Source organism: Taudactylus pleione, unplaced genomic scaffold (genome assembly GCF_031769625.1).
Source record: "Taudactylus pleione unplaced genomic scaffold, aTauple2 ptg000110l, whole genome shotgun sequence".
NCBI lineage: Eukaryota > Metazoa > Chordata > Amphibia > Anura > Myobatrachidae > Taudactylus > Taudactylus pleione.
The window spans coordinates 3406449-3431747 of NW_028284512.1; the positions used below are offsets into that span (position 1 = coordinate 3406449).

The following is a 25299-nucleotide window of genomic DNA, read 5'->3' on the forward strand; positions in this document are numbered from 1 at the left end:
TTATGCTAAAAACCTCTATTGATTACTGATTATATATAAATGCAATAAAATTTTGCAATTTGGAGATGTGCACCTGAGATTTGTCTGTTTCTGTAGCTAGAAGTAAACTTGTAGCACAAACAGGGAAGCCTTTGACGTCCATAAGAATTGCTTTAAAAAAATTATATGTAGTATCAAAAAGGGTAACTAGTGTGTCCTACAGTTACTATTGAACACCAATTAACAACCCCCCCCCCCCCCCCGAAAAAAAAAGTTCTATTGAAAAGCACATGGTGCTGAATTTCAGTTCGCCAACATTATTCGCCATCTCATTGGATAATTCCCATTCTAAAATGTCCTTTCTTTAATGTGTGTTAACTCTTCATCTCAGTACAGCTACAGACTTTCTTCACTTAAGGCCCTAACTGTTGTCAGACAGCAAAACGTGCTTAGTTTTATTCATATGCACCCAATAGAGTTTAATAAGCTGCAGATTCTAAATGGCCTCCATATATTTTACCTTTTCGTGGAATCAGATAGAAAAACAAAAAAACTGTTACATCAAACAATGTTAATTATCAAACATTTATTGTGGTCAATGATGGTAGAAAAAAGTTCTACATAGAATGCACATGACCTTTTTTTTTTCTTTTCAAATAAATAAAACATCTGAGCAACTTCACACCCTCCCAAAATACCAGACCCCACCCCCCCAGGGGAAGTAACCAAACAAAAATAGTGATCCGAGTGAACAACTGCTAATGAAAAGCAGTAAACAGCCATAATGGCTTAGCATCTGTCTCCACTGGTTAGTGAAGAATCCAACATGAACATTAGAGTTTTCGGTGTTCAAATAGTCTCTCAACAAGGAGTCCTGAGTCCATATTTACAGTAGCCAAAGATCACCTTTAGGCCTATAATTCATCCTTCTCGGTCTCCTCTCCCTCAGGCGGGGGTGCACCTGCTCCACCATAAAGCTTGCCTACAATTGGCTGGACAATTTCTTCTAACTCTTTCTTTTTGGCCTTAAATTCCTCAATGTCTGCATCTTGATGACTCTCCAACCACTCAATCTTTTCTTCTACTGCCTTTTCAATGGTCTCCTTGTCTTCAGAAGACAACTTACCACCAAGCTTCTCCTTGTCCCCTATCTGGTTTTTAAGTGAATAAGCATAACTTTCCAGTTCGTTTCGAGAATCTATACGTTCTTTGAGTTTCTTGTCATCTTCTGCAAACTTCTCAGCATCGTTTACCATCCTTTCAATTTCTTCTGGCGTAAGGCGGTTCTGGTCATTTGTAATAGTGATCTTGTTTTTGTTGCCGGTGCCTTTGTCCTCTGCTGTAACTCTTAAGATACCATTTACGTCAATCTCAAACGTGACTTCGATCTGAGGAACACCACGTGGAGCTGGGGGGATGCCGGTGAGATCAAAAGTGCCCAAGAGATGGTTGTCTTTGGTCAATGGACGTTCACCTACATAAAAAGAAAACACAATCATTTTAGAAGTGTATGGTTGTTTTTTAGCTGCCTTCAATAAAAACAAATTATAGTTTGGGTATGAAGTTAACTTTAGAACATAATTCAATAATTTAAAAGTTTTCCTGTGGGGTTATTTTGCCAAATGGGAAAAAAAAAAAAACCCCACCACACTAATGCTGTAGTTAAAAATTACCTTCATAAACCTTGATGGTGACAGTAGGCTGGTTATCAGAGGCAGTAGAGAAAATCTGTGACTTCTTAGTAGGCACAACAGTGTTTCTGGGGATGAGTTTAGTCATTACACCACCGACAGTCTCAATACCAAGAGTTAGAGGGCACACATCAAGCAGGACCAAGTCACCTGAAAAAGGAAGGGAAGCATTAAGTCAAATGTGTAAAAGATGGATACACTTTACAGCCAGCAATTGTGCAGATGGTCGGGCAATTTCCTTTTGTCCTGGACCATCACAGATTGCTGGTGCACACTGCACGGTGTAATGGACGGAACAATACCGTTCAGTTATTACAATGCACTGCCGCACACACTATATAGTTTGGTTGACAGTTCAGCACGCTCAAACAATATCTTAGGTCATCTGCGGGAGTGCGCAATAGAGGGTACACACTAGATCACAGGTTCTCAAACTCAGGACCCCAAACAGTGCATGTTTTCCAGGTTGCCTCACTAACCACAAGTGAAATTATTATCTCCACCTGCGGATCTTTTAAAATGTATCAGTGAGTAATGACTACACCTGTACTCCTGCTGAGTGACCTGCAAAATGTGACCGGTGTGAGGTCCTGAGGACAGAGTTTGAGAACCACTGCACTAGATGACTTGTTGCTCCAATACAGCCAATCCTCCTAGTGTGTACCCAGCTTAAGATTAAAGTGTACATTAATTTATCACACATCAAACGCAACATTTTAGTGCACATCTATATCCAATAGTCACTTACCAGTATCCTGGTCACCAGAAAGTACTCCGGCCTGGACAGCAGCACCATAGGCTACAGCCTCATCTGGGTTAATGCCACGGGAGGGTTCTTTGCCATTAAAGAATTCTTTCACCAATTGCTGGATTTTGGGTATACGAGTGGAACCTCCCACTAGAACGATTTCATCAATGTCAGACTTTTTTAGATCAGCATCCTCAAGCACCTTCTGGACTGGTTTCATGGTGGAACGGAAAAGGTCCTAAAACGAAGCAGGAATGGATTAGGAGAGGTTTTAGCATGTAGGAGGTCTGGTTTGTTCAAATTACAAAAATATTTTCACGCTGCACTAAACTTGTTACATTAAGCAAATAAGTGTAACCAATTCATATTTGGGCCTATGGCTAAATATATTATATTCTACAGACTTACAATATTAAAGCAACTATCCCGAAAGCATGAGATGATAGCTCTGCTAGAGTTGATATATTCATCACTTAAGCTAGGAGAGCAGTTTGACAAGACGCTTACCATGTTCAACTCCTCAAACTTGGCACGCGTAAGAGTTTCAGAGAAGTCTTCTCCTTCAAAGAAGGATTCTATCTCAATCCTGGCTTGATGTTGAGCAGACAACGCCCTCTTGGCCTTCTCTACCTCCCGACGCAGCTTCTGCACTGCCCGGTTATCTTTACGCACGTCTTTGCCAGTTTTCTTCTTGTAAAGCTTAATGAAATGCTCCATAACACGCTGGTCAAAGTCTTCTCCTCCTAGATGGGTGTCTCCATTAGTAGCCACTACTTCAAAGACACCATTATCAATGGTAAGCAAGGACACATCGAAAGTGCCACCACCCAGATCAAACACAAGAATGTTCTTCTCTCCTTCCTTCTTGTCCAGGCCATAAGCAATAGCAGCAGCAGTTCTGCAAAGCAAGGAGAACACTTTAGTACATGAACACAAAGAATCCATGCCAAGTAACAGGAATTAGGAGATGGTACAAAAAAAAAAGTTAAAAAAAAAAAAAAAAAAAAAAAGGTACTTACGGCTCATTAATAATCCTCATTACATTCAACCCTGCAATAACTCCAGCATCCTTTGTGGCTTGACGCTGAGCATCATTAAAATAGGCAGGTACTGTCACTACGGCATGGGTAACCTAGAACAAGCAGAGCAAGATTGGAACCAAAAACTTAAAGAAGGCAGCCTGCTAAAAACCAGACTTCATCAGTTCACAAAGAATTGGTCAAAAATAATCGTACCTTTTTACCAAGATAAGCCTCTGCAGTCTCCTTCATTTTGGTCAGAACCATGGCAGAGATTTCTTCAGGAGCAAAAGTCTTTCTTTGCTCTCCAATATCCACATCGATGTATGGCTTGGTTTTCTTTTCCAAAACCTTTTGGAGAAGACACCACATATTTAGCCACTGGAAATTAATGCTGCAATGCCCCTACTCTAATAATCTCCAAACATGAAGACTCATTTACTTTAGCATTTGAACAGGAGTATGAAATAAAATAGTGTTCCTGCTAGGCTGTTTTAGCAGGGCGTTGCACCCTGCCAAATTTTAATGGGGCAAAATGCACCCCCTACCCTATTAGCGTCACCCTCCTAAAACAGCCTGGCTTGTGCCTTCCCCACCCGCAGGTGGGAAAAATTGTGGTGACCGATCTCCGCCATGTGAATAGATGCCATGCGCATGGCATCTATTCACCGTGAGGGGAGAGATTGAGAAAGCCCAGCACCTCTGTAAGCACCGGTCATGCCCCAAAGTGTGCTGAATTAGAGGCATGGCACAAGAACACGCCCCCTACTCTGCTGGTCACACCCCCTTTTCAGGAGCACACACAGAGGCCCCGCCTGCGGTCTTGCAGGAAAACTATAAAACACTCGTAACTTCAGTCACACTCATTTAAGGCCATATATGATTAGTTATCAGCAACCGTATGTACAACTTAAGCAAGTTATACAGTCCATGGATTGACACAAGACATTACAATGGGTCACGACATTCACCTTAAAAGGCAGATACTTGATGTCCTGCTGAACAGATGGGTCATTCCAGGTGCGGCCAATCAGACGCTTAGCATCAAACACAGTGTTCTCAGGGTTGGAAGTCAACTGGTTTTTGGCAGCATCTCCTATTAAACGTTCACCTTCTGGAGTAAATGCCACATAAGAGGGTGTGATTCTGTTACCCTGGTCATTGGCGATGATCTCCACACGCCCATTCTTGAATACACCAACACTAAGAATGAAAGACAACGAGAACTTAAAACACTGTCCTAATACAGCATCAAAAACATATACTGTACTAAACATACAAGATTTTGGTTCAGATTTAATACAGAAGTTTTAGGGCATAGATGGCATATAAATGGCTACAAGAAAACAAACAAAAAACAATAAAAGTTTAGAATACATTAAATGGAGAATAATTAGGACAAACAGCAGTGTATGTAATATTGAGCTTTAACATAGTAATCCATTACAGTAAATAGGGGTCAGTTCAGGTCACTGTACTTAATCACATCCAAAATGAAGCACATACCATGAATAGGTGGTTCCCAAATCAATTCCAACTACTGTCCCAACTTCTTCCCTCTTGTCATCATCGTCAGCATAAGTGCTGGCAATAACCAGCAATACAACTGCTAGCAGCTTCATGGTGACCATGAGATGTACTGTTACAGCCACTGGAAAACGTCAGTCTCTCTAGATAGCAATATCCTGCAGAGAAAAGGAAGGAATGCCAAGTTTAAAAAACACTTCATAATCCATTATAAGAATTTCAAATCCTTCTAGCTGGAGATATAGCAGAGAGCACATTTACAGCATATCTACAGGGAAGCCTTGGCCGGCTAACTATAGGCAGGAATAAAGAAGGGTGGTGCCAGACTAACACCCCTCCTACACAGCCAATAACGAGGCAAGATCATGAATTACGGGTGGCAGGAAGGAGGGAGAGAAGCTTCTAGAGAGATGGCAAAATACTCTGCAAAGAACCAAGTGCATCCTCGCCATGTACCGCATGCTAACTACATTACTATAGACCACAAACAATTCAAGGGCATGAGCCACCGGACTTACAGCATGTCACATAATACACATAGCCCAGTAACACATTCCTAGCTACAGCTCCCAGCATAGATGGAGGCATGTAGAAAGGACACCAGTTATCAGTATTAGCTATAATAATCAGATTACATGTAGGATAGAGGATGCTGTTTATCTACCAAGGAGACTTCAAGGCAGAGCCACTACGGAGAGGTTATAGGAACCAGCTCCCCCCATATTTGTGCTGGCACTACCCATGCAGGCCACCTCCATCCCTCCCCCACCCCCTCTACTTGTGCTGGCACTACCCATGCAGGCCACCTCCATCCCTCCCCACCCCCTCTACTTGTGCTGGCACTACCCATGCAGGCCACCTCCATCCCTCCCCAGTTAATTTAAAAAGTGATCATGATCTCCTATACCCATAGTGGTCATTGCTCGTTTATCTAGGAGAACCAGGATAAAGGCACCAAACATCTCTTAGGCCTCCCCCATAGGTGCAGTCCCAGGCCATGACCAGTGTGTCCCACTATAGCCATCAGGCACAGCTCGCCCTCACCAGGGATCACCTACTACGGCCGCTCAATGAATGAGCCGGTCGCTGCAACCCTACGTCCAGCTCACTGACAGCGTCAGAGGCTACAGCATCCGTTCCCTCTGATCAAACCGGCACCCAGCAGACAGACAGCCGGAGCGCGGCAGGGCGGCGCCGGTCACTGTGTACCACACAGACTTGCATGGTACTTGTATGAACCCGCATTGTGTTATACCCGTTCCCCATAGGTCCCAGCCAGCCGCAATCAAGACATACCGGTCTCCCAGGCCGCTCCTCGCTCGGTTCGCTCCCGATATATGATCTCTGTTCGCCGGTTGCTGTCAGACTGACGTTACCACGCGCCGCCGCCCGTCTATATACCCTCCCGGCCGGCCAGGGTCGTGGAGGGACCGGATTGGCTGGGACACCGCGCGTTGGACCGCGCCGATTGGTCTGTGGTCCCCAAGCTGTCGGCAGCGGATTCGCACACGACCTCGTGACGTCAAGCCCCCTCCTCGTTCCACTGACACGTAAGGCCCCGCCTCCCCCTCCTCTCAGGCAGGCGACCAAATCAGAACGCCGCCCGTGGCACCGCAGGCTGCGCTGATTGGTCGCCTGTCACATCTGTCAGGTGACAGCAGTTTCTGGAGGATTTCTTCCCTCCCTTTAGTTTCGTCAGAATCTCGTCAGATTTCGGCCCCTGCATGCAACATGTGTGTAATCAGAGGGGGGCCCGGGCGTGAGCAATGCTGCTTTCCGCTCCGAGGGGAAACTGGGCGCCATGACATGTTCTTTACTGTACTTCACGTGACTTCAACTTTACATTTAGTTACTTTTAGTACAGTATATTTTATCAAATCACATCCATTCATTCATTCTCTGGTATACATTATACCGAGAATGCAAGAGCAGCAACTTAAATTTAGAATATTCTATAGCATGCCACATTCATCAACAGAATAAGAGAGGGTAATGTTATTTATCAAAATGCCCTTTACATCAGCACTAAACTATGCAATTCTCAGCCGGGGTTGGCTACGGGATGTCGGCACTCATGACACGAACGGTTAGGATACAGACACCTGTCAGTCAGTATCCTCCCAACGCCCTAGTGCCTAAACCTAACCGCCCCATCTCCCATCCCGCCCACTAAACCTAACCTTCCCCCCCTTAGTGCCTATCCCCAGTACTTACCGTCGGGGTGCCGGTGCCAGGATTCGTACAGGTGTCGGTATTCCAGTGCAGGCATCCCGTCTGTCAGGATTATAACCAAATCCCCTCAGCCCAACTAGGCTATATCTGCCAACACACTCCCAGAATTGTGTACGCACACACAGCAGCCGACGGTCGGTCTAAAGCTAGATATACACTACACCGACCGAACAACAAATATGGTAAGACACACACTCGGCCGCTCGATATGTCTGGCCAGACATCACAACGGGAGAAGGCATTTAAATATGGCCCTGCCAGTTGTGACGTCAGTGTCGGTAATCACAGCAGCCAGTGTACAGGCTGTCGGCAGGTCACCCCCATACACCGATGTTTTAAAGTAGCAGCCGTTTAAAAAAGGCAAAACCAGTTTGATTTTGCCTTTTTAAATGACTGCTACATTAAAAGAATCTGGCAGTCTCGCACGGAACTCGCAGTTGCCTGCAATCCCCATGGGATTAGTACAAGGGCTCTCAAACTATTTTGCTCTGGGACCCCGTCTGACAAAACTTTTTTTTTACTGGACCCCAGGAAGTTACCGCCAAACAATGCCCCTATATATTTACAGGTAACACTTTTTTTTTTTTTAAGATCTGGGGTGGGATGCAGCAATGAGAGAAATGCAGTCAAACCCTAGAAAATGCAGTTTTTGGGGTTTTGACTGCATTCCTTATATGCACCAAGCGGTGGAATGGCGTTACCCTATAGAAGCCTAAGGGCTTCTCTCTGCAGAGTGATGAAAGAGGGATCCAATCGGATCTCTCCCAGCATCCTCCGCAGCGTGTCATTCTGCGCATGTGTGACAAATGACACCAGAGGGGCTTCTGGGTCATAGACCCGGAAGTCCCTCATTCGCAAAGGACAACTCTTACCAAGAGAGCTGTCCTTTGCGATCTCCTTCATGCATACCGGCATAATCAGCACTGGCATGCATGCGAAAGGTGGCAGGATGCATCGCAACCCAAATGTGATGCATCATTCATCCCGTCATCATTGTTGATTTTTCTCATAAATTTTTTTTTATATATGAATAATGCCAACCATCTATCTTATACAAGACATATGATGGGCATACAAATATATATTTGTATGCCATAAAAAGGAATATGGTGGGCATAAATATATATAAGAAAGATGATATATATTTTTATGAGTAAGAAAGATAATGGGCATAAAAATATAGATAGCTGATCGGCATGGAGGGTTCTCTCTTCTTAACACTATTTAAAGCTGCCAGTAGCTATTGCTGGGGCAGGGCAGTGACTCAGCGTCCCTCCTACAACTACACAGACTGCACTGCGACTCCTTCACTGTGACTGACACCTGGGTGACATGAAGCATGAACGTCAAGACGTCTCATGGGTGTCAATCACAGTGCGGGCAGGAGGCGCAGTGGGGAACTGCTGATGCAGGCGTACCGCTGCGAATCAACACTGCAGCAGGCGCCAGGGAGTGGAACCGGTCCAGGCATTTTAACTTGTTGTGGGTGAGTCGCGACCCCATGCTGAGATGGGCACGACCCACTTTGGGGTCGCGACCCACAGTTTGAGAAACGCTGGATTAGTAGATACCAAGGTGCAAGAACATATTTAAAACCTGAACGCAATCCTAATCCCAGACCCCCCCAAAAAACCACCTGCATTTACTTAAGTTAAACGTAACAGTACTATCTCTGCGATATACCAATTTGCCTCGTCCCCGACCCTCACATCACATGAGGCAGCTTGGAGGAGAGACCTGGTTGCTTTGAACAGACAGATGGCCTATTCGATGACAAAAGCTTATTTTAGTGTTGCTATTCAGGATGGTTGATTCACAATAGTATCCAATACCAAAAAAATATAAAATTTAAAAAAAAAAAAAAAAACTTGGGTAAACAAAACAAATTATACCCCTTTGGAGATAAGAACCGGGAAAATGCTGGGTCCATCAACCTGGCAATTTCCCAGGTCTCAGCCCAACCATGGTAAAGAGCAGGGTCATTCACACTTAAAAATCTGGGGTTGATGCACATGAACACGCATCAACCCGGGATTTTTGTCAGTGTAAACGGATCAACCCCGGGTCCAGTGACCCAGGGATCCGACCCGGCTGGCTTGCACGGTTGAGCATGGGTTATTCCCGTGTCACCCTGCAGTGTAAACAGCATGACCCAGGTCACGAACAGGGTTGTTCCGCATGCCGCCCGATTGGCTGGCTTCAGTGGCACTTGGAGATGACAATCTCCAAGCGTCCACTGCCAGGCCGAACAGAACAGAGTAAGGCAAGGGGGTCGCGGAGGGGGGAGGGAGGGTAAGAAGAGCTGCACCAGAGAGCCGGGTCAGTGCCGATACGGCTCTGGTGTGAACAGTGCTGACCCTGGCATAGGGGGTCTGATCCGGGTTGTTAACACATTCCAAATCCTGGGTCGATGCACGTTCACGTGCAAAAACCCGGGATTTAGATGCATGTGTGAAAGAGGCTTTACTTGTTTGTTCTTATCCATTATTCATTAGAGTGGAACATACAGTAGACCTGGGGTAAATTTAACAACCTGACACTAACAGGCATCAGTGAGATATCAGCGAGTCTGCCACTTTAAATCATCGACCAATCATTTAAAAGGCAAAAAAAAAGTAGTTTTTTTTCTTTTAAATGACTGCCACTTTAAAAAACATTGGCTAGACTCACCGGGATCTCGCCAATGCCTGCTAGTGTCAGGCTACTGCATTTACCCCAGGTGCATTACAGAAAACATGGATGCACTACCTAGGACTTTTGCACTCCCCACGGAGTCTGCACCACCTGATTTGGGGATGCTAGGCTTAAGGATAGGCGATACATTACCACATACGTTTAAAAGGCAATTCTCCTCTAGCAGGTCTCAGACTGGGGCTGCATTTGAACAAGTCAAACAGAACCCCAGCTCAATGTATGGATGGCCATCCATGGTTAACCACTAATGGTAGATTGTTTTGCCATCAATGGTGGAGATCCTATGGTTCAGTCATCAATGGCACTGAACCCCGCAAGGTTTATTTTTTAATGCCCTGGTCGGGGACAGCATAGCTCCGCCCTCTAAGGGACCCATGAAGCCCCACCTCCGATTGGCCCACTGCCTGGTTAATAAGAGCAGGAATAACCTTAGCTGGGCGAAACCATAGATGGTTTCTAGTCAATGATTTCATACCTTCGAGATTAACCACCAATGGTACCCTACCGATGGCCATCCCTAGCCTAATCTAGAAAAGGAGAAAGTTGTGAGATTCATGGAGAAGACGACATGGGTTTGAAACTGGGGTGTATAAGCGTGCCGTTTTCCTGTGAGTGGGGTCATCAGTGCTGTACAAGCTGATCGCTCAAAAGAGGTGAACAATGTTAGTTTAGTCATAGTGATTTCCAAAGGTAATTTTTTTTGCACTACCTTACTGACATAGCAGATCATTAATATAACAGAATTTTTTCACCTTGACGATGTCCATGTCACCAGTGGTTTCATCTTGGGAAGATTCTAGAGATAAGATTGGAGGAGATGATAAAAAGCAGGGCTGGCTCCAGCTGGAGCATTGCCCTGTGCAGAGAGGGACCCGGACGCCCCAAATCTTAAGGGTGGCGAAGCCACGAGTGTCTAAAATGGAGCGTGGTCTAATAACCATAGGTCATGCCCCTAAATTACACTATTTGGGTGCGTGCACATATGGCACGCCTCTCTTTTAAAGTCAGGCTGGGGGCAAGCCCAGCACATAGTCAGTTGCTGGGCTGCCCCCAGCTCTCTCCCTGCACTGAATGGACGGATGCTGCACACATCCATTCTTCTCCGACCCCGGCACTGCCGCACAGCTGTGCGGCGAAGGTGCCCAACTTCCCGACCAACGGCGGGACACTTCGGCCTGCACTGGTCGAACATGCCTCGAATTGGCCCTGGATAAAAAGGCACTGCTGCACAGCAAGCACGTTTTGCAAGTAGGGATGGCCATCAGTGGGTTAGCAATCCATGGTGCCATCGGTGGTTTACCATCAGATGATTATCTTGGCTTTAATAATTGCCAAGCAGCCGACCAAGCAGGGAGTGAGGGCGGGGCTTCGTGAGTCATATCGGGGGGGATTTTGTAGGTAGAATGATGCTCTGTGCCCCAGCACATGAGTAAAAAAAAAAAAATCATTGTGTTGCTTTGCCAACGCTGGCAGAGAGCCATTGAATCTCCACAATCAATGGCAAAACCATCAATCAGTAGTTAACCATCGATGGTCAATGGGCAAAGTTGCAAGTAGCAAAGCCCCCCCCCCCCCCCCAACAAAAAAAAAAAAAATAAGTTAGATAGATATCTATCCAAGTATCAAATTGCACACACCTTCAAATGTAGTTTGGGGGGTGCTAGGTTTATTTATCAAGAAAAGCACCAAAAGTTATCCAGCAAGGGTAAACTTACGGAAACCAGCACACCATGATTTTAAAATGTCCAAAAAAATAATCAGTTTTTAATATAGATGCAAAAAAGCCATCAACATAAAAGCCATCATATCATATAGAAAGTATTTGTACTCATCCATGTGCTGAGGAGGAGACTTAGCAGCAAACAGAGGCAGTATTATGGCCATCCGACAATCACATAGCCTTTTTCAAGGGTTGTAGGCTGTTGCATGCACAAGTGAACAGACGGAATCGGTATGAATTACCGCCGGACGCAAGTTCAAATCCCGACAGCGGCTGGCCGACATGGCTGAAAATCCCAATTGTCCCCAGGTAAGTACCAACTAACCTAACCCTCGTTAGAGGTGCCTAACCCTAACCTTGCTCCAAGTGCCTAACCCTAATCCCCCCTCTAAGTGCCTAACCCTAACCTCCCCCTAGCCTAACCCTAACCTCCCGGGGGGGTGTGCCTAACCCTAAGTCCCCCCCGGAGGCCCTAAACCTAACCCTCCTTCCCCCGAGGCTGTCCGCAGCAGCGCCCGACATCACTTCTAGATTTAGACGCCTGTCATTTAACCCTCGGCGGGATAAAGCAGTCGGGAAGCTGGCTGCCCGGCTTCCCGACTGCATGCCGTACAGACACAGCAGGATAAGATAAGATGCAGGACACTGCACAAAATGATACCCAGTGGGTAGAGGTGTATCCAACAACATTTGAAAATACTGTAAATAATGCTATAGGACCTCTAATAAGGTGCTCAAATTTTGGCCCAATTATCCAGTGTGGTGAAGTTAAAAAAAAACATGATTTAGAGCAGGGGTCTTCATCCTTGGCTCTCCAGCTGCTGTGGAACTACACATCCCAGCATGCACTGCCACCTTTTTGATATAACAGCATGCTAAAACTATGGCAGTGCATGCTGGAATGTGTAGTTTAACAGCAGCTGGAGGGCCAAGGTTGAAGACCCCTAATTTAGAGGATATACAGGCGTTGGACAATCAACACTTAAATTCTAGCGCACATTGGAATCACTGCCCCTGGAAGAACACAACACTAACTAACTCCTTTGCGGCTGAGGGGTTCCCTTTACCCTTGTGATGAGGGCACTTTCTGAGGTCAGTGCTCGTCACATTTAAACGTCAATATCACTTTTTATGCAGCACCCACACAAATACCTTATATTTTCAGAAAATACCATTAGTCTTAACTAGTTCTACACTTTTTTTTTTACCCAAATGGCCAAAAGTGCTTTTGGTTCCCTTTCTTGGAATTTCAATAAAAAAAACAAAAAACAAAAAAAAAACACAACAACAACATTATGTCTGCCTATAATCCACTTTTCCCAAATAGTACAAAGCAGCACTCTGGACCTCATTCAGAGTCGGTTGTTGCGGCCGCATGCCACCGATGTTCGCTAAACTGCGCATGCGTAAAATTTGCAATGCGCGTGTGCAAACTAGCTGTTACGATCGGAAATATCTCTCTCCTTGAACTTGGCCAGGTTGTTAGTTTGAGTGACAGGATGAGGCGTTTGTGGGTGGTAACGGGAAGGTGCTTGTGAACGGGGGAGTGGAGATCCGAACGCAGGCGTGCCTGACTATGCAAACGGCGTTTTATGGGAGTGCATAATTAACAGAGTAGTGTCACAGCACACGTGACATGGGAGGTTTTTACACTGACTTGATCGTAGAGCTTAAGAGAGGGTATGGTCAACCTTAAGCTCTACGACCAGCTCCGATGGTTTCGATTAATCCTTATATGCCCGGAGATGACGTGTAATGCGAACGAGAAGGGGGTGTTTTTTTAGTCTTACGGCCGCATCCTTCCCTTGCTCGTCCAGCTAACGATCCCATCTTAACGACGCAACTTGCGAGTGCATCATGTGCATATCCGGCCCCTTTTACCTTACGACCGTGCGGCCGCAACGACAGACTCTGAATGAGGTCCTCTATGTGTAGGTTTTGACAAAAAAAAATAAAATATCATTTAATTAAAATTCTCATATCTCTCGATTTAAACATTTCCTACATGTAGAAAGATTAATGTCGGCCAACAAGGCCTACCAATTTAAAAACAAGACAACCTACCGCATTAAATGAAGGATCACAAAAAAAAAAAAAAAAAGGAAAAAAGGATGGGGGGGGCGGGGGGGGGTTGGATTTGTGGGGAAATTTGTGTGTGTACTGTTTTAGTTATTGTCAGATGATCCCCAGACAATGACTACTAATGGACACATTTTTTGAAAAAGAAAACTGCCCTCTTTCAAGACAGGTTGCCCCCCCATGTGTATGCTGGCCAGTATGGGTGACAGGGGTGGGGAGATAGAGGCACTTTAAAGCCCCCCTCCCTTATCTCTAGCAATATGTGAACATTAAGAAAAAATTGCTATGTTGGCAAACTGCCTTCGGGGCTCCTCACAGGTGTTTAGTGTTGGTAGGAAGGTTGGTCAGCAGGTGGTGGTGGTGGGGGGTGTTGGGAATTTTGCAGCGGATGCAAAGAGACAGTTTCAAGTATATGCGGATGATGTAGCCCCACTCGTCCTCCGTTGCGTGGAGTTAGTTATGGTTGTCCAATTATTCACAAATTCTTAAGCTGCATACACACAACAGTTTTTTGACCGATTATCTTTAAACGATATCATTTAACGATAATAGTTTGTAAAAATCGTTCACTTTCTGAGTCAAATGATGAACGATTATCATTCATGCGTGTTCATGTTTGTAGTTCAGTCACACTTGTCAACAGAACAATTGTCATTAAGGGAATATGCAAATATCGTTTGTAGTTCATAAAAATCGTATGCACCTTTAGGAATCAACTTACTTTAACAGACGCTAATATAGCAGTGCAAATCAATTATTCTATGGAAAGTTAATTTCACTAGTATTAACAAGGGCTTTAAATGCTGGTCCTGCAAAGCCATCCCTGCGGTAAGGTTCAGCTCTATGCTACGATATGATATGTCTAAACCATAGATATTTATTGCCAAGTCCATATCACGTCAAAAACAGCAGGTGAATGGTCCAAACAACTCTAGTGCTACCACAGGTCAGCAAGGGTACTAACCAGGCCAGAATACTTTGACTGTGGAAAGGTTTGTAATTTGCAGGCACAATGTCCCTTGTTACAGTAGCCCATCTCATGTTGATCCAGTCTACCTTGGGTACTGCGCTAGGAGTCCTTAAACAGCCAGGTCTTGGTTGACGGGACAGGAGTATTGTTAGCCTTTGTGAACTTACCCTGATCTCCAGTACTGTGGTACTTTCACATGTGACTGTACAACGGACTAAAGCTGGGTTCACGCAATATATTGCAGTGACACGGATCGAAACGCTATATTGTACACATCGTATAGAAGATGGGACAATGCAATGAACGATGCGGTGTACTTACATGCAGCATGTAACGATACATCACACCACTGTACGCCGGATCAGAGTGTGTACGGTGCAATGCTAAGTATCAATACATCGGTCACCGCATCACTGGCTCACACTGTTGTACAGTATGTTGTGTACCCAGCTTAAGTGTGTTCTGTATACACTCAACCACTGACATTCACAACTGAGTATTCTCACCACAAAAACAGTGTAGTAGCATTTTAGAAGCTCAATTACCATTTGGAAGAGAAGCTTGTAGATATACTGGTGCTGAGAGACCCTCCACAGTAGGGGCCTATTGACAGGAGGTGGCCCTGTGTGCAAGTTTGTAGACTCTGGCGCTGGGCCCAGACCTGTATCAGTTGTAATCGGACATCTGGCGAGTCAGTCTGAACATCGGCTAGGCTGCTCATGGCAAGGCAATCTGAAAAATCTGAGTTAAAACGGGGCATAATAGTGTGTGCCCGCCGGATGGGACATTCCATTTCCAAAGTTGTGCGGACATTCAACATTCCTCGATCTATGGTGTTACGTGTGACGGGAATGCCTCGTGGAAGGTATTACCACCCACAGTGCAGTGGCAGACCATGGGTGCTTATTGGACGTGACCTGATCAGCAGCGTCTGGCCAGAATTATCTGCAGTAACAGACAAGTGACACTGGCTCAAATAACATCCATATACAATTCAGTAAGTACCAGATGCATATCCAGCAGGTCAGTGTAGCATTCTTATGGTTCCATGGGATATGGGAGCAGAAGATCCACCAGAGTGTCCGTTAACAGTACAACATTGGACACATAAACTTGGCTCGTGATGTCACTTAGCGTTCCCGCTAGGTTGTTTTATCGGGGTACCACACCCTTCCCAATTTCAAAAGGGCAGAATTCGCCCTGCCCTTTTGGCGGCACCCCGCTAAAACAGGCCAGGCGCAGTCCCCACCTGCGGACCGCAGTGTCCCGCGGGTGAGAAAAATAGTGGTGCAGAGATCACCACCGGTGAATAGATGCCGTGTGCATGCCATCTATTTAGAGGGGAGAGCTTGGGCGTAGCCCGGCATGTCCATAAGTGTCGGGCACGGCCCCAAAAATGATGAAAAGGTGCGTATCTTAAAGATACAGCCCTTTTCTCATAGCCACACCCACATTTCAGGCATGCGCCTGAGTGCCCCGTCTACAGCCAGTCACCCTGCCCTGTGCCGGACCTGGGGGTTACTAAAATCAGAGTTTGGTCCAGTTAGCATTCTCTGGAGAGTTTGGGCAGTTTCTTCCACTCGCAAATTTACTGTCAAACTCGGGAGAGAAATCTCCTTTGTTACAGGAAAATTCTGGACAGTTAGCATTTCTTCACTTCACCATCGGCCAAACTCGAGTAATTTTTCACTAGTGAAGATAGGATTCGGGAATTTACCAAGATGAGAGTTTCTAAACTCTCATTGGAAAGGACAATACGCCTGTAAAGATTAGTAAAATCAAATCACCTGCCTGTGAGCTGCGAGTTTGGCAGAAACATACACACCAGTTTGATCCATGTATGTTTCTGCTTGTAAATCGTGAATGAAGGGTTAATTTGTAAAAAAAAAAAAAATAACGTAGGGAGGGGCAGTGCTGGTTTTAAATATAGTGGGGGAAAAAAAAAAAAAAATGCGTAGGGCTCCCCCTATATTTCAAACCAGCACCGGACCCAAACCAACCGGGGTGTAATGCCACAGCCAGGAGACCCTATCACCAGGTCTCCAGGGCCAAAGCAATAACACCAAGGAGGGGATCTCAGGGGAAGTGGGAACCTCCCCAAGAAGGGCTCCCCCCATCTCCTGCAACCCCAGGCTTGGGCTGAAACCCGGGGCTCTTCCCCACACCCCTGGAGCGGTGGGGTACAGAGGTAATAATGGGGGAAATGGTTCAAAACTATTATATTTTACAGTGAAACTACAGGTGCCCACGTGGGCTGGTCAGCGAGTCAGGAGCAAATCAGCAGCCGCCTATTGGCTGGTGGTTCCTGACTGTTCACACTGAGCAGTCAGGAACCAGTTAGTGGTGTATGTGGTCACTCTTTTTTTTTTTTGCCAGCGGATGCTACGGAGAGCGGTGCCAGGATGTAGGAGAGTATGGGATCTTTTTTCAGGTACTGCCATTGGATTTTACGGGAGAAGCGGACGTGAACATCTGGCAGCAGGTAAATGTGTGTGTGAGGTAGGTAGGTGAATGTAATAAAGTGTGACTTTAGACTGAGTGAATGTATGTACTGTGTTTTTTTAACTTATTTTACAGTGCGGGTACAGGTGCTGGCCGTCTGCTGGCACTAGTTCCACAAGCGCAAAAGGGCAGGCATGCTGGCACCTGTAGTTCCACTGTAAAATACAATAGTTTTGAACTATTTATCCCATTATTACCCCCGGTACCCACCGCTCCAGGGATGCGGGGAAGAGCCCAGGCTTCAGCCTAAGCCTGGGGTTTCGGGAGAGGGGGGGACCCCTTCTTGGTGGGGTCCCCAACTCCCCTGAGATCCCCGGCTTGGGCTGACCGGTTTGGGGTGTTAATGCTTTGGCCCTGGAGACCCGGTGCTCGTTCCAAAATTACGGGGGAACCCCACTCATTTTTCTTCCCCGTAATTTTAGGAGCCAGGACTGGCTGAGCAGCCCAGGGCTGGTTAGGCTTTTGGGGGGATACCCTACATCAAAGATTTAACCCCCTTTTTTATTTATTTTTTATCAGGTATAACACAAGCAGCCTTCACATATCTCACTGCAGGCTGCTTGTTCGGGAGAGTTTGGCAGAGAGAAGACACTGCAATCTCGGGTGAGTAATGTCCTTCAAAACTTGCTACTCGGGGAGAAATCTCGATCTGCTTCACCATCGGAAAACTCACTCTCAGCTAAACTCACTTCTTAGTAAATTTGTGAGTTTCAGGAGCCTCAAATCAGCCGAGTTTCGGCGTTGCTAATCGAGTTGAAAAGAAAAACAAAAAAAAACCCTCGATCAGACTCGATTCCTAGTAAACTTACCCCCTAGAGCAGTGGTGGCGAACCCTGGCACTCCAGCTGCTGTGGGATTACATATCCCAGCATGCCCTGCCATAATTTTAGCATTCCCTAATAGCAAAACTCTGGCATGCTGGGATATGTAGTCCCACAGCAGCTGGAGTACCAGGGTTCGTCACCACTGCCCTAGAGAGAAGACTAGTCACCAGTTGGACCCTGGATGATTAGAAATGTGGCGTGGTCCGATGATTCACGGTTTCAGTTTGAGGAGGATGGTAGGGTTTGGGTGTGGTGCAGACCCCATGATGCCATGGACATCAGTTGTCAACAAAGCACTATGTAGGCTGGTGCTGGTTCCATAACAGTGTTGGGTGTGTTCACGCGGCATGGGTTGGGTCTGCCTGAATTGGTTTGAGGAGAATTCTGAGTTCGGACGAATTGTGTGGCCATGAAGTTCGCCCAACGAGAATCCAATCCACAATTTATGGGATGTGGTGGAAGAGATTCAGGCCCTGATTCAGAGCTGGACGCTCTGAAAGAGCGCTCGCTCTGAATCAGGGCCGTCCCTGCTCTTTTGGAGCGGCCTCCTGGCCGCTCGCATAGCTGTGGGTGACCACCCACAGCTATAGCGAGCGGCCAAAATGATGGTCGCGATGGTCAAGACCATCAGGCTTGCGACGAGACCCTGCGGTAGGGTCTCGTTGCCGCAAGCCCTGGAGTGCTTTTGGCTCTATCAGAGCCAAAAAGTACTCCCACTGACATAACTAGTGATGTCAGTGGGGCCGGACCCAGACGGTAGGCGTTCCCATGGGAACGCCTCCGTCTGGGCAGCCACGCCCCCGGCACGCCCACCAAAGGGGGCGTGCAGTCAACCACCATCGACAGCACGCCCCCTTTGGTGCGAGACCCTTAAAGGCGGCTTGGCCGTCGTTATTTGGGTCTCGCGCATGCGCACGAGAGGCGCCTCAGTCGTGTGCATGCGCACTATCAACCCGCTTGCGAGCGCTCAGCGTTCGCGAGCGGTTCTGAATCAGGCCCTCAGTACCTAGAAAACCAGACGGCATGGGTCAACATCTCTCCAGGTGGTCTTCCATTCACTTGTGGAATTGATGCCACCTCGAGTTGCTGCACTTTGCTATGCCAGAGGGGGACCTACATGATACTAGGCACCCATCCCATGACATTTTGGCACTTCAGTGTATATTAAAACATACTACTTGCCAAAACAGGGGCAGTTTTTGCTTGGATGACAATTGCTGCAATTTTTGCATCAAAAGCAATGATGCTTTAAAGCTTGCATTGAGTGCTTTCATAAATTTCCTCACACGTGCTTAGAAAACAAAAAATATGAGATATGGTAAGAACTTACCCTTGTTATCTCTATTTCTACGAAGTCCATAGGGTTCCACAGGATACCTTGGGGTATAGGTGTGACGTCAGTCGCAGGGCACCAAAGAGTTAAGCTTTCAGCCTCCCAGGATGCACTAGGTCCCCCTCCTATACCCCGCCCCCGAGCCAAGGCACCTCAGTTAGTTACCAAGCCATAGGCCGGAGGAGGAGAAGGAAGAGAGAGAACAAAGATCTGGACACATACAAGAATCACATTCTCACCAGAGGGAGACGGAAAACCGGTGACCAGAGCAAAGCCCATCTGCAGCACAGGTGCGACAGGGCGGGAGTCCTGTGGAACCCTATGGACTTCGTAGAAATAGAGATAACAAGGGTAAGTTCTTACCATATCTCATATTTTCTACTTCAGGGTCCATAGGGTATCCACAGGATACCTTGGGGATGTCCCAAAGCAGTATCCTTTAAGGGTGGGGACGCTCCTGTGCAGAAAGGAGAATCCGCCGCCCGAAGGAAGCATCCTGAGAGGCGAAGGTGTCAAACCTGTAATACCTCACGAAGGTATGGACAGAAGACCACGTAGCAGCCTTGCAGATCTGAACTGCCGAGGCACCACGTCGAGCTGCCCACGAAGGACCCACAGACCTAGTGGAATGAGCCTTCAGAGAAGGAGGGACCGGTAGGCCTTCATGAAGATAAGCTTCAGAAATAGCCATACGGATCCAGGCTGCCAAAGTTTGCTTTGAAGCAGGCCAACCCTTTTTACAGAAGCCATAGAGGACAACAAAGCGTCCGACTTCCTAAACGAAGAAGTGCGGTCAACATAAGTCCTTAAGGCCCGCACAACATCCAAAGAGGCCTCACCCACGGAAAGACCCGGTGAGTTAAAGGCCGGAACAACTATTTCCTCGTTAACATGAAACTGGGAAACAACTTTGGGAAGAAACTCGGGCCGAGTGCGGAGCACTGCCCTGTTCCCATGAAAAACAAAGAAAGGGGGTCTACAAGAAAGAGCCCCTAACTCAGAAACACGTCTGGCCGAAGCAATGGCCAGAAGGAAAACAGTCTTAGCTGTTAGCCATTTAATATCCACTGAGCCCAGTGGTTCAAACGGCGGTCCTTGGAGAGCCCTCAGGACCACAGCCAAATCCCAAGGCGCCACAGGTGGAACAAAGGGCGGCTGAATACGGAGAACACCTTGCATAAAGGTGCACACATCCGGGATTGTAGCAATCCTACGGTGAAACCAGACAGATAGGGCCGAAACCTGTACCTTCAAAGAAGCAAGGCGAAGCCCATGATCTAGTCCCGCTTGCAGGAAGGCGAGAATCCGAGACAGACAAAACTCCCGCGGTGCATAACCTCTCGGTCGACACCACTGGAAGAACGTATGCCACACGCGATGGTATATCCTCGCGGAAGACGGTTTCCGAGCTCGTAACATGGTACGCACCACAGAGCTGGAAAACCCCCGGGACCTCAGCATGGCCGTCTCAACAGCCACGCCGCCAAAGACAGCCGAGTCAGGTCCGGGTGAAGACAAGGACCCTGAGACAGAAGGTCCGGTCGTAGCGGCAACCGCAGAGGACTGTCCACGGACAGACCCTGAAGGTCTGAGAACCAGTGCCGTCTGGGCCACGCGGGAGCTATCAACAGGAGCGTCCCTCCTTCCTGTTTGAATTTCCGGATTACCCGTGGAAGAAGGGAGACCGGAGGGAACAGGTATGCGAACCGGAACGTCCACCGGACGGACAGAGCATCCACCAGAGACGCCCCTTCGTCTCTTGTGCGAGACCCGTACACCGGCAACTTGTTGTTGTGCCGGGACGCCATGAGGTCGATTTCTGGAAGACCCCACCTGTCCACCAGTAGTTGAAAAACGTCCGGGTACAGGGACCATTCCCCTGGATGAACGTCCTGGCGACTTAGAAAGTCCGCCTCCCAATTTAGCACTCCCGGGATGAAGACCGCTGATATGGCCGGAAGATTGCGCTCCGCCCAAACCAGGATCAGAAAGACCTCTACGAGAGCCGCCCGACTGCGAGTTCCTCCTTGCCTGTTTATGTAGGCCACGGTGGTAGCATTGTCCGACTGGACCTGCACCGGGTGACCCTGGAGAAACCGCTGTGCCTGCAGGAGAGCATTGAAGACCGCACGGAGTTCCAAGATATTTATTGGAAGCTCCGCTTCTGTCGGCGTCCACCTGCCCTGGAACAAGTGTGGACCCGAAACTGCTCCCCAGCCCCGAAGACTGGCGTCCGTTGTCAACAGGACCCAATTTGGAACCCAGAACGGACGTCCCTTGTTGAGGTGGGTAGTCTTTAACCACCACGCAAGGGACAGGCGAACCTCCGGGGTGAGCACAATCGTCTGGAACTTCAGAGACTGAGGCAGCCCGTTCCACTTGGACAGGATCAGGTGCTGCAGAGGTCTGGAGTGAAACTGGGCGTATTCCACCATGTCGAACACCGACACCATGGAGCCCAGTAACCTCATCGCCGAGTGTAAGGACACCCGGCGGCTGTGCAGACAACTGCGCACCCTTGACTGTAAAGCAGAGATCTTGTCCTCCGTCACAAAGATCCTTTGCTGTCCCGAGTCCAATAAGGCTCCAAGATGCAGAATCCTCCGAGACGGGATTAGAGTGGACTTCTGCCAGTTGATTAGCCAGCCGTGCCGTTGCAGCAGTGCAATGGTCAGGTCCAAGTGGTGTAACAGGAGCTCTGGAGATCCTGCCACCAATAACAGGTCGTCCAAGTACGGCAACATGCGGACTCCTTGCAGCCGCAGAGAAGCCGCCATCACCTTGGTGAAAACACGTGGTGCTGTCGCCAGGCCAAAAGGTAACGCCCGAAACTGGAAGTGGTCGCTGCGGATTGCAAACCGAAGGAACTCTTGATGGCGCAAAAGAATAGGGACATGCAGGTAAGCGTCCTGTATGTCCAATGACACCATGTAGTCCCCAGGTTCCAGCGCCAGAATGATGGACCGTAGGGTCTCCATCCGAAACTTCGGGACCTGCAAAGACTTGTTGAGTGCTTTGAGGTTGAGAATCGGACGATATGACCCATTGGGTTTCTGTACCAAAAATAGATTTGAATAGAAACCCTGGCCCCTCTGGGAGAATGGAACAGGCACTATAACTCCAGCCTGGAGCATAGTGTGCAATACCTTCCGCAGCTCCGTAGCCTTGTTCCGGTCTGATGGTAGACCCGTGGTGAAGAATCGAGCCGGGGGTCTGTGCCGGAAGGAGAGGGCGTACCCGTGGGAGACCACCTCCAGAACCCAAGTGTCTGTCGTAGTGAACGACCAACACCGGGAGAACTGCAGCAGGCGGCCTCCCACCCTGGGATCCCCCAAGGGGAGACCCGGACCGTCAGGCCGCAGGCTTGTCATCTGGCTTGGGGGCCGGACGTCTGGTACTCCATGCCTGTTTCCGGGGCTTGACCGATTTCTTAGGGCCAGCCTGTCGAGGAAACGACTGTGGTTTGGGCCTGCCCTGGGCCCTAGATGACCGAAAGGACGATGGTCCAGAACCAGAAGGAGCAGCGGCCGACGGGAGACAAGCAGATTTAGCTGCCGCCAGCGTGGCCACAATCTTATCCAGATCCGGACCGAAGAGAACTTCTCCGGTAAACGGCAACGCTTCCAGACCTTTCTTGGAATCTGCGTCCGCCTTCCAGGATCGCAGCCACAAGGTGCGACGAGCAGCTACCGCTGCTGAAGAAATTCTAGACACCAGAGTACTAATGTCTAGAGCCGCCTCGTTGTAGAGAAGATGGCCGCCGAGGAGCAGAGAGAAGCTGGCCTGGGGGAGGAGCGCTGACACAGGACCAGTCAGCACAGTGCAGAGAGGGCTGTGTGCAGCGGGGGAGGCGCCGGCTGTGAGACAGGGAAGGCGCGCTCCCCTGGCATGCATTTAACCCCTGGGACGCCGCAGCGCTACCGCTCTGCTGCGGTCCGCTGTCCCAGGGGGTAGTGGAAAGCGCAGGTTCAGTACCTGGCTCCACGCTGCAGCCAGTCCCCAGGGAGCCCCCTGCCTGGGGACGTAGGACCATGTGACCAGCGGGGACCCACCGCGGGACCCCGCTGCTTACCTTTGTCCCCCTTGGATCCAGCCATGGTCCGGAACATCTGGGGTCACCGCTAGCTGTGACCCCAGATGCTCACCAGCATCCCCGGATCGGTACCGGCGTTCTGGTACCGGCGGGGGTGTAGGGAAGACAGCATGGACGTCAGGACTGACTGTCCATGCTGTACATCCAGATGTGCAGCCACAGCTGCACTGAAGAAAGCTTCAGGGGCTCTTCTAGCCCCCACTCCGACAGGTGCACCCGACGCCGGCCGGGCACCAAACTAAACTGAGGTGCCTTGGCCCGGGGGCGGGGTATAGGAGGGGGACCTAGTGCATCCTGGGAGGCTGAAAGCTTAACTCTTTGGTGCCCTGCAACTGACGTCACACCTATACCCCAAGGTATCCTGTGGATACCCTATGGACCCTGAAGTAGAAATACACACGTATATTAATGGTGCCCATCCACTAGAAGATTAAATTGAGCGATATAGTTATCGTTCCATCGTTTGCAAAAAGGTCTAAAACGACCAGTGATGCGCGTTCCCGACTGCTCGTTCAGTGTAGGCACATCACAGACTGACAAACGACTGCACGATTACAATGTCGTAATCGTGCAGTCTTTTGCCTGTCTTCTAGTGGATGGGCAGCATTGGTGTGCACATACAGCATTTTTACCATTCAACTGTAAATAGTTTAAATAACCAGCAGATGGCGCTTATGTCCAAAGCAATAATAATATTATACAAGTACTGCCAGGGTAACGTATTAAGCAAAAGTTCATATTTAACGGATGGATGACAAAAACAATATGCAACTGCTCTTCTGCAATGGATCTAAAAAGGGTATTATAGGGAAGCCAAGAGAACTCCTTAAGATAGATATAAAAACAAAGTTAATTACAGTACATTACAGCAATAATTATTGGATCTCTCCTGCAGAGAGATTATAAATCAGCAATCAAATATACCCAAAGACAGGGGTTAAAGTGGGCCTGAACTGTGTTCCGTCACTTCTGAACCAGTTCCGCCTTCTCTGATCCACCTAAGCCAGGCGCAGGGAGGCTCCATTTGCCGGACGCCCACTGAGATTTTTTTTTTTTACCAGCGGGCACCTGGCTCCTTCCCCTCAGCACAAGCCGGACCACTTTAAACACTGCCCAAAGATATATTAGATCTGTTCTGAAAAGGTTTAAGTATTGTGGTATATGCACTGAAATATAGTGACTGGCTCAGTAAAAGTGCAATGTACTGAACTCTAGCCTTATAGTTAGGGAAATACCCAAAAGTCAGTAAATTATGTTAGATTTAACAGTGTCAGTAAGATTATTTGCATACAAATACAGACTGCTTTAGTTACCATGCTTTCAAATGTATAGATGTGACTCCTTGGTCTCCTTATGCTGGGCATACATTGTCAGATAAAATGTCTGTCAGACTGAAAGATTTTATCCGACAGCCTGAAACCAGCAGATATCATGGCCATACATGGAGATGTCACAATGGGCTCGATTCAATTGCGCCGGAAAGGAGCACCTACAGCTATTCAATTAAGCCCGCTGTTAACCCCCTACTAAGGATTTCTTCTTGCATCCCTCCTGGGGTGCGAGGAGAAATCCGACGAAAGTACAGGCGCAATGCTGTTTTCTGCCCTTAGCGCAGCAGAAACACATCGCACCGGGAAGTTTAGTCAGAGAATGCCCGTTCTCGTGACTAAACACCCAGTTTAAGGCACGAGGGGCGGGAGAACGGGCATTCCTCAACCTAACAGTGCACAGAATTGATTAGCTCCGGGAACTCCTTCCCGGCGTGATTTAATTTGCGTTGAATTGAATAGAGCCCATAGTCTTGGTTCCGCCCATGTGAAGGAACAGGGGGAAGATGTCAGATAGTTGGCCGGGGCAGCACATACATTGGCAGATGCAGCCGACCAAT

The 25299-nt window shown here is 47.9% G+C and overlaps 1 protein-coding gene across 2 annotated transcripts in view; it reads right to left on the reverse strand.

Moving 5' to 3' along the window:
• Positions 1-550: 550 nt before the first annotated feature.
• The window catches only part of HSPA5 (heat shock protein family A (Hsp70) member 5), a 44115-nt gene continuing 19366 nt past the window's right edge, over positions 551-25299 (reverse strand). Inside the window, exons 1-9 of one of the 2 annotated variants that reach the window (XM_088471116.1) lie at positions 6261-6409; positions 4944-5122; positions 4409-4640; positions 3654-3788; positions 3438-3550; positions 2926-3316; positions 2419-2656; positions 1653-1820; positions 551-1453 (exon numbers count right to left, since the gene is read on the reverse strand). In XM_088471116.1, the coding sequence (XP_088327242.1) occupies positions 894-1453; positions 1653-1820; positions 2419-2656; positions 2926-3316; positions 3438-3550; positions 3654-3788; positions 4409-4640; positions 4944-5068 (1962 nt within the window). In that variant the 5' untranslated portion in view covers positions 5069-5122; positions 6261-6409 and the 3' untranslated portion in view covers positions 551-893. Of the gene's footprint in view, positions 1454-1652; positions 1821-2418; positions 2657-2925; positions 3317-3437; positions 3551-3653; positions 3789-4408; positions 4641-4943; positions 5123-6260; positions 6410-25299 lie in introns of those variants that run through there. The other variant, XM_088471117.1, reaches the window with a different exon arrangement.